This window comes from Bactrocera tryoni, unplaced genomic scaffold (genome assembly GCF_016617805.1).
Source record: "Bactrocera tryoni isolate S06 unplaced genomic scaffold, CSIRO_BtryS06_freeze2 scaffold_25, whole genome shotgun sequence".
NCBI lineage: Eukaryota > Metazoa > Arthropoda > Insecta > Diptera > Tephritidae > Bactrocera > Bactrocera tryoni.
In genome coordinates, this window is record NW_024395977.1 from 368,252 (window position 1) to 378,397 (window position 10,146).

The following is a 10,146-nucleotide window of genomic DNA, read 5'->3' on the forward strand; positions in this document are numbered from 1 at the left end:
CCCACTTATGGACCAAAAACCATATCTCAGGAACTACTTCACCGATTTCAATGAAATTCGGTATATAATATTTTCTTAACACCCTGATAACATGTACGAAATATGGGTGAAATCGGTTAACAACCACGCCTTCTTCCAATATAACGCTATTTTGCAATCCATCTGATGCCTTCTCTGTATAATATATACATTAGGAACCAATGATGATAGCGGAATAAAACTTTACACAAATACGGTATTTGAAAAATATGTAAATGACGTATAATGAAATCTCGATTATCACTTTATCATGCGAGAGTATAAAATGTTCGGTGACACCCGAACTTACCCTTCCTTACTTGTTTTATTAAATTTTAAAGTTAAGTCTAAGTTGCCTCTGGAAATGTATTAAAATAATAATACGCACTTTAGAAAGGGGACACATATTTTTAAAAAATAAAAAATCAAGTAAAAATAGATTTTCGAAGTATGGCATTATTAGTTGAGAGTGGCTAAGCACACAAATATTATACAACCGCTAATGCATGTGTGCTGAGCGCTCATTTGTGCATATGTGTTTGAATAAACAGTGGTTCATAAATTGAAGTTATTATAATTTAAATGTGCAGAAATGTTATCAGCGATAGAAAACAGTGTCCAAAATTTAAAAAGAAAAATTAATTCATTAATTTGGAAGCAGCTGGAACTTTAACCAAAGAACATCTTTCGAAATATTTATTATACTTTTTATTATTTGTGTTACATTTTATAAATTGATGGTAGTTATAAAGAAACTTACAATTGTTATGCCATTTTACAATTGTTACCCACAGTGCAACTACCCATATATACGCGCCCTGTCATTTGTAAACAAGGAGTAGTAAAATACGTAGCTCTCAATTCCCTCTTCATGTTTGCCTCCGATGATCCCCTCATCTAACCATCAAAATGTGCACGCGTGCCCGAAAGGTGCAAAATGCCACAGAGGGCTAATATGCCCCCCCTCTGCCATACAGCATTCGCAATGAAAAAAACCCTACAGGGCACATTTCTCTTAGCGGCACGACCACTCTCGATATTGTTTTGTCAATGTTTCATGGATAATATGATACGAGACTCTCGCATTGGCTCTCATTTTTCCCTCAAACGCATTCCCTGATTATTTGACAGCCAAGGACATCAGGGAATTTTTGACAGTTGATTTCAGAAAAGGCGGGATGCCAGAAGTAAAGCGCTATAATTACTTGACGATATTAGTGTAAAATGAAATTTCATTGAACTGTGCGAACATATCTTGGCAAAATAAATGTTTATGTAAATTTATTAATGATTTTGCGTTTTAGCCTTTATATATGTATGCATTTTCAAAGTGTTTAATTTAGTGTTTTGTATAATTTTTTACATACTCAATATAATGCTTTTCAGCAGTGGCATCATTGACAAATGTTATAAAAAATGCGAGTTTTGACAGCTCTCTCTCGAATCAAAGAGTCTCGTATCATATTATCCATGAATGTATGGACAACGACTGAACGATAGAGCGTCATTTTGCCTTTACTCAATTTTTATACTCTCGCAACAATGTTGCTAAGGAGAGTATTATAGTTTTGTTCACATAACGGTTGTTTGTAAGTCGTAAAACTAAAAGAGTCAGATATAGGGTTATATATACCAAAGTGATCAGGGTGACGAGTAGAGTCGAAATCCGGATGTCTGTCTGTCCGTCTGTCCGTCCGTCCGTCCGTGCAAGCTGTAACTTGAGTAAAAATTGAGATATCATGATGAAACTTGGTACACGTATTCCCTGGCTCCATAAGAAGGTTAGGTTTGAAGATGGGCAAAATTGGCCCACTGCCACGCCCACAAAATGGCGGAAACCGAAAAGCTATAAAGTGTCATAACTAAGCCATAAATAAAGATATTAAAATGAAATTTGGCACAAAGGATCGCATTAGAGAGGGGCATATTTGGACGCAATTTCTTTGGAAAAGTGGGCGTGGCCCCGCCCCCTACCAAGTTTTTTGTACATATCTCGGAAACTACTATAGCTATGTCAACCAAACTCTACAGAGTCGTTTTCTTTCCATATACAGTTCAAAAATTTAAGAAATCGGATAATAACCACGGCCACCTCCCATACAAAGGTTATGTTGAAAATCACTAAAAGTGCGTTAACCGACTAACAAAAAACGTCAGAAACACTAAATTTTACGGAAGAAATTGCAGAAGGAAGCTGCACCCAGGCTTTTTTTAAAAATTGAAAATGGGCGTGGCCTCGCCCACTTATGGACCAAAAACCATATCTCAGGAACTACTTCACCGATTTTAATGAAATTCGGTATAAATATTTTCTTAACACCCTGATAACATGTACGAAATATGGGTGAAATCGGTTAACAACCACGCCTTCTTCCAATATAACGCTATTTTGAATTCCATCTGATGCCTTCTCTGTATAATACATGTAAGTATATGTACATTAGGAATCAATGATGATAGCGGAATAAAACTTTACACAAATACGGTATTTGAAAAATATGTAAATGACGTATAATGAAATCTCGATTATCACTTTATCATGCGAGAGTATAAAATGTTCGGTGACACCCGAACTTAGCCCTTCCTTACTTGTTATAAATAGTTTGGCCCACATCTAGCTTTTCAGCTATAATTTTTCATAATGTAAAATATCAATACTTCTAAATACAATTGAACTTCCATAACTCGAACTCTTTAAATGGCAATATAGGTCAAGTTTTCTTTCAAGACTCGAAGTAGCTCTAACTCGAAGTTTTTTATGGATTATGGATTCGAGGTAGGGAAGTTCAACTGTAATTGTATTCGATATTATAAATATATTTATGCTTATTTTTTAATTACGGCATAACATCGAGACTAGCAACCCCGCGTTCTAAGAGAGCAACCAGCTAACTGGGCTCTACGGGAAGATTTCCATTTTCGCAAATATCCGCGTTACGTATGGTAGAAACGTAGAATGGCAACAAAAGATAACAACAACAACTACGTTGTCACTACGCAAGCGCGGCACGTCGGTCATTACCTGAAGCGTACGTATGAAGTTAGCTTGCTCAATTGAGCTATAAAATCGGTTGACGTTTTTACACATTCAAGCTATTTATAATTTATCAATTTTTAATTCTCATTTTTTGATTGCAAATTATAGTCTTAATTATTAATTTTTACTAATAAATTACAAAATAAAAATTCCGTTTTCAATGTCGGCACTATTCCGATTTCTTTGGTGCCGCGATTTGAAGGTATCGTTGGAAAGAGGAAGTCCTCCTGATTAAAAAATATATTGGGTTATAGGGACCTTCAAGTTCAAAAATTCCTAAAATTCGACATTTCAACAAGCTATTTTACCACATCAAACACACTTTACTCACATTTTTTACTTCAAATTAATTAAATTAAACTATAAACTTTTAAATAAATCCACATTTTACACTTTTGACAGTTTTTTTTTACCGAAGAAATCTTTATTTTAAAAATTATATTTTACACTCGTAGTGAACATCATGTGTTTGCTGAAATTCGCTGAAATTCCTTTTTTCCCAAAAATGCCTCTATCCATTCATATGAATATGTTTTTTATTTAATTTAATTAACAAATAAGTAATTTTATATAGTAATATTATATAATAATATTATATATATTGTCATAAAATATACAGAACAACTTATTATCAAAAATAAATGGAAAGCGCTGACAGATATAATAACCAAAATTTAACCATTTTATAACGAAAACTCAAATTTTGTTTCAATACTCGTATTAGTGCAAGATAACCAACAAATATAGCCACTTTATAACGAAACTCAATATGTTTTTTTTTTATTTTAACACAGAAAGGAGTACTATACCGAAGTACTTAAGTCACCCCAGATATTCGCTCGAGCAGGGTTATTTTTTTAAAGGCCGCCAACGCAGAAAGAAGTACTACGCGAAAGTACTTCAGTCACATAAATCACATATTACACATATACTCGTACATATGTAGAAAGTATTTTTTTTATTGTTAATATAGAAAAAAGAATCACGCGAAAAAACAAACAAAGAAAAATTGTTAAAAATCCTACATATTTGCTGTTTAAGATGTGGCAAGGCTCGAGTGTATATTTAAGTATACAGAGTGAAAAACGTGAAAAAAATTAGTGAAACATAGAGAAATACCATGTGTTATTAGTGCAAATTTTTGAACTTTTAATCATGAATATTTTAAGAAATAAAAGTTATTTTTATATTATTTTTGGATATTTCTTCTCTGGAGAAGCTCCCCTATCCGCGCATATCCCATTTATATGGAAATTCGGTTTGTTTATCCCTCCGCCAAAGTAATCGGAATCGTGCCTCAATGTCAAATCCCAGGCATGCTATAAGATTCTGAATTGAAAATCTAATTTATTTTCCACAATTTTTTAATGTAAAAATTTGCAAAAATATTTAGATAAGACAACCACGAATTTATAAACCGTAGAGAAACAGAGGATCTTCAAACACAGCGGAACATAATTCCCTTATCTCCCTTAGGTGAGTTTTATCACAGTTTTCACAGATTAAGTCAAAATCGAAACTAGATTATTAAATAATTATTTGTATTTTTTTACTCTCACAACGGGTTGCACAAAATCAACATAAAATAGTCACCTAACAACATTTAGTAACACCTAAAACTATTGAAAATAGACAATAGGCTAGATCAAAAACACGAATGTTGTTTTTCGCTTGGTACTCTGAAAAATTGGTTGACAGAAACCTGTAAGGAAGGCTCTCCAAGAATGAGCTCTTAATTGTAACGGAAGGTTCACCGCCAATCAGATTTTGTTATCTTATGGGAAATTGAATGCTCTTCAAAAACAGGACTGTTAAGAGTAAAACACAGTTTGTTACCATAAGGTGGTATACATTAAAGGAATTACTAATACAAAGTTTTAGCCCGTTATATCAATTGCTTTCTGATTTGTATAGGACGATAGGAGTTTTCATATTATTTGTACTAAACAAAATTGATTGTTTCAGTTTTAGTGGTTTAGGAGATACTTATGTACATAAAACTTATTAGAGGACGGAGCACGCAAACTTTTTCAAAGTTTTAGTTTAGTTTTCTAGTGCTTAGTTATGACAATTTATAGGTTTTCGGTTAATAGCGATTTCTGGGTGTGGCAGTGGTCCGATTACACCCACCTACGAACTCGTATTCTTGTACAAAAAAACCCGCATACCAAGTTTCATGAAGATGTGTCAATTTCTACTCAAGTTACAGCTTGCACGGACGGACGGACAGACAGACAGTCACCCGGATTTCACCATTTCTCATTATCCTTGTCATTTATTTATATAACCCTATATCTGCCTCGCCTAATTTAAGGTGATACGTACAACCGTTAGGTGAACAAAACTATTATACCCTGTAGGAAAGGGTTGCAATAGTATAAAAATTATAACACAGTGATAATGCTGCATTACAATAATTTTTGTAAACAATAATACATATGGGTTATACTGATTGTACTGTAAGATATTTTTAGGATCAAAACAAAAATTCTCAAATTTGCGTCACAAGGTATTGCGGCTACTTCTCTAGATTATGTAAAACAAGAAAAAACGTTAACTTCGGCTGCACCGAAGCTAATATACCCTTCACAGGTGCATTTCTTTTACTAACTATGTGTTCAGTTTGAATGGAAGCTATATGCTAGGTATAGTAATCCGAACTGAACAATTTTTTCGGAGATTACATTGTTGCCTTAGAAAATAATCTATACCAAATTTGGTGAAAATACATTGTCAAATGTGAAAGTTTTCCATACAAGAACTTGATTCCGATCGTTCAGTTTGTATGGTAGCTATATGCTATAGTTAACCGATCTGACCAATTTCTTCGGAGATTACATTGTTGCCTTGGAAAATAATCTATACCAAATTTGGTGAAGATACATTGTCAAATGTGAAAGTTTTCCATACAAGAACTTGATTCCGATCGTTCAGTTTATATGGCAGCTATATGTTATAGTGGTCCGATATCGGCCATTAACATATTAACAATTAAATAAGAGTTAGGTTGGAGTACAGGTACAGTATTTATTCCAGCAACTAGTAAAAATTAAAGTGTGTGAAATATATCCTGGTGTCTACAAAATTATATTATAAAATAAATTGGGTATAATGTACTAGGCCTAAGCCCGCGGCTTCGCTGGCGTAGAAGGTGGAATTGACATCAAAACTTTATTGCGTTGTTATCAAGGAAATCATGCATTTTTCAACACCGTAGATAACGCGCAGTTTTTATGTTCCATGTTTGTTATAAATGTTTGTGCGTTATTTGCCCATTATCTATACCAAATTTGGTGAAGATACATTGTCAAATGTGAAAGTTTTACATACAAGAACTTGATTCCGATCGTTCAGTTTATATGGCAGCTATATGTTATGGTGGTCCGATATCGGCCATTCCGAGCAGCTTCTTGAAGAGAAAATGACGTGTGCAAAATTTCAAAAGTTTGTATATCTAGTTCGTATATATGTATACAGACGGACGGACGGACGGACGGACAGACAGACAGACGGACATGGTTAAATCGACTCAGGTCAACATACTGATCATTTATATATATACTTTATAGGGTCTCCGACGCTTCTTTCTGGGTGTTACAAACATCGTGACAAACTTAATATACCCTGTTCAGGGTATAAAAATAGCGCAGTAACTACAGTGTTGATAAAAAGGTCTATTGTAGTGTGACAAATATTCTCGAGGCATTGCACAGACGTTTTCGGTATGTATCAATCTTTCAGCCCATCTGTTAGTTTATAATTAAGGAAACATATGTATACTTCAGCCACGGTAATGAGTGGAGGGGCCCCTTGTCTAAGTTTGCAACAAAATGAAAAAGTCGCAATACCAAAAAGAGAATTGGTTATTATACTCTTGCAACATGTTGCTGCAGAGTATATGCTAATACCTTCATTCTCCTGTATCGGCTAAAATTAATCTGTCTGTCCGTCCGTCCGTCCGTCCGTGCATGATTGCACTTGGGCAAAAATTTATATATTTGGATGAAACTTCAAACAAGTGTTTCTTGGTAAAAAAGTGAGGACGAGTTCGTTGATGGTCGTAGTCGGACCACTGCCACGCCCACAAAATGTCTTTAAACGAAAGTCTATAAAAGCCTTATACTAAGCACGTAAGTAAGAAATATAACCGTTATTTGGCAAAGGAGATCGCAGTAGTATGGGGCACCTGTGGTGTAAAATTTGTTAAATGTCCATATATCTTAACTCCTAAAGCTACAAAAACCAAGTTGTCTTAGAACAAATATTATATTGATCCCTACCGAAAGTGTGAAAATGGTAATATAACGGTAATGTTAAAAAAAACAACTAAAATAAATCAAGAACTACATCAATAACTAAATACGCCAAACACCTTAAATTTTATCCCTGATATGGTATGAGAAGGTTTTAAAGGAGTCGGGGTCAAAATTAGACAATGGATATGACACCACCCTCCTTTAGGTGAAATCACATATTTAATTATCTGTTCGACCGATTTCAACCGAATTCGGGGTCTTCTGACTTCCCTACGCACTCCTACTTCCCAAATAACACAATTTTAAATTTCATTTGATTCTTTAACTTTCTAGTATGCAAATCAAGAAGCAATTAATATAACGAGATAAAACTTTTCATAAAAAGTGCCGTTGTCACCTTATGACCAAAACCTGTTCAAATCGAACCAAAACTGTTCAAGCCCCAAGGTTTATGTCTTAGGAACGGCTGAACCGATTTAGCTGAAAATTATCCTTTCCGATTATCGTTTTCTGTTAAAAGTCAAAACAATTCATACCATACATATATAAAAAATTAAAATTCTACTATAAGCATCCGTTTAATATTCATGTACATATATTTTTTTACTTAAAAAAAAAAATTACCTCACAAAGCTACGATGGTGGCATTCATAATAAACCAGACTCATATACCCGGGGAGCCGAGGGTTTAGGCCTAATAACTTAATAAAATACCAAAATGATTTGGTGATTTCGTCGTATAACGAATGTTGATTTCTTTTGCAGCATTTTTTATATGAAGTTTTGCAAACACCTGAAAAGTATTTCCTCATATTTGGTTCTTGCAGGTTGCGAGAATAAAAAATGTTCGTTACATCTGAACTTAGCTCTTCCCTTTTTATTTAATACAAAGTTTTATGTGAAGCAATTTCTCCCGCTTTGAACCTTATAAGATGCAAAAGTATAAAAGGTTGAACGTAACTTATCCCTTCCTTTCTTGTCATATATAGGAAGTTGTTAAAATTGATAAATTTTTTGCCTGAGATATAAGATTTCCCTCTCCTTATATCTATTTATAGCGATTAGTTTTTGGTGTTACAAATAAGCGTAACGAGAACAAGAACAAAACGATTACACTCAAACTGTCAGCAAAACTTTACTTACAAATAGTTTGAGGATAAATTATACCGTTTACACCATAAGTCTGTTTGTAAACAAAATTTTTTAAAAATATTGTTTTAATCTTAATAGTAATTTATTTATATATCTCGTATACATATATATATACATCCATACATATATAAAATATAGTTATGCTCCCTTACCTTATCACCGAAATCTAAATCCGATTTTGGTGTTTCTAAAGCCATTTTTGAAATATTCATATATAAAGTTCCCTCAATTTGTTTGCAGTAAAGAAAGTTTTTTTTAAGCTTGCATAAATTTCTGAAAAATGCATTAAGTTTCACTACCACTTATGCAATTATTCGCTCATGTATTTACAGGTCTAAGCTTTAATGTCACATGCATGTCATACAAGTTTTTTCAGGCATAAAAAACGAGCTAAATTTTAAGCGTAATGTTCCACTCGTGACTTAAAGCATTAGCAACAATAAATTACTTGAGTTTGATTTGCATAACCCATTACTTAAATATTGAAAGCGACCGTGAATTGATCACTATCACTATTCATGGTAGTATGTTTGTACATTAGCTATCTATTCGTAGATTCTTTACATACTTATACCTAAGTACATATGTACGTAAGTGTGTGTTTACAGTCTACAGCATTCTGTAGAAAAGTTTTGTGTCTAATCAATTTAAAATCACATGACTAATATCAATTAGGATCAATGAATTTTCTTTGCTTGGAGTGGAAAAAATATTTTTCAATAGATTTTTTATTCACGTAGATAAATACGTATATAATAAGTATTAATAGTAATCATTAATACTCGCATTTATAGCAATACAATGGTCGACCACGCAGTGGTGTTTAATCCAGAAACTTTTATTATAAACACTGTCGGTTAATATGTTTAGAACATGAAGTTATTTGTTAGGGTAAGTATATGCATAGGCATATACATATCTTTATAACTCTTTATGTTAAAACAAATCACTACACGAATCACTTATCTGGCCAAATTCGGATAACCCCCCCTGAAACCTGTTCACACCGTAGTTATTTTAATTAAAGCCACGAAATGGGATTGTTGACATCAAGTAGGGTATGACAGTAAGACGAAAAGCGCTTTGTTTTGATTAAAGTGAGTAATACATTCGACGTGCACTCGCGACTGATGTACGTTTCTAACTGACTTCAACAATGCCAAAGAGTGATCATATATAAAGTAAACGAGTCTAGTTAGCTGCAAAGAGATTATTATTTTTATATATTTCGCATTGCTATCGTTTACCTGTTGAATTATTTGTACTTGTACTTATTAAACTCTATTTTCTCACATACTTTACGAGTTTGTGGGTCAGGACGGTGTGGGAAGAAGTAGACATTTGATTTCATTGATACTCACATCAATTTAAATATTAACAATTAAAAAAGAGTTAGGTTGGAGTACAGGTACAGTATTTATTCCAGCAACTAGTAAAAATTAAAGTGTGTGAAATATATCCTGGTGTCTACAAAATTATATTATAAAATAAATTGGGTATAATGTACTAGGCCTAAGCCCGCGGCTTCGCTGGCGTAGAAGGTGGAATTGACATCAAAACTTTATCGCGTTGTTATCAAGGAAATCATGCATTTTTCAACACCGTAGATAACGCGCAGTTTTTATGTTCCATGTTTGTTATAAATGTTTGTGCGTTATTTGCCCATTATCTAACAAAAATCCG

The 10,146-nt window shown here is 33.5% G+C and overlaps 1 protein-coding gene across 3 annotated transcripts in view; it reads right to left on the reverse strand.

Annotated features, from left to right (window-relative positions):
• Positions 1-9,597, reverse strand: part of LOC120780611 (adenosylhomocysteinase-like 1) — a 29,140-nt gene extending 19,543 nt beyond the window's left edge. Inside the window, exons 1-2 of one of the 3 annotated variants that reach the window (XM_040112871.1) lie at positions 9,471-9,597; positions 8,616-8,736 (exon numbers count right to left, since the gene is read on the reverse strand). In XM_040112871.1, coding sequence (XP_039968805.1) covers positions 8,616-8,675 — 60 coding nt within the window. In that variant the 5' untranslated portion in view covers positions 8,676-8,736; positions 9,471-9,597. Of the gene's footprint in view, positions 1-8,615 lie in introns of all 3 variants that reach the window. The other 2 variants (XM_040112870.1, XM_040112869.1) reach the window with 2 other exon arrangements.
• Positions 9,598-10,146: the final 549 nt, after the last annotated feature.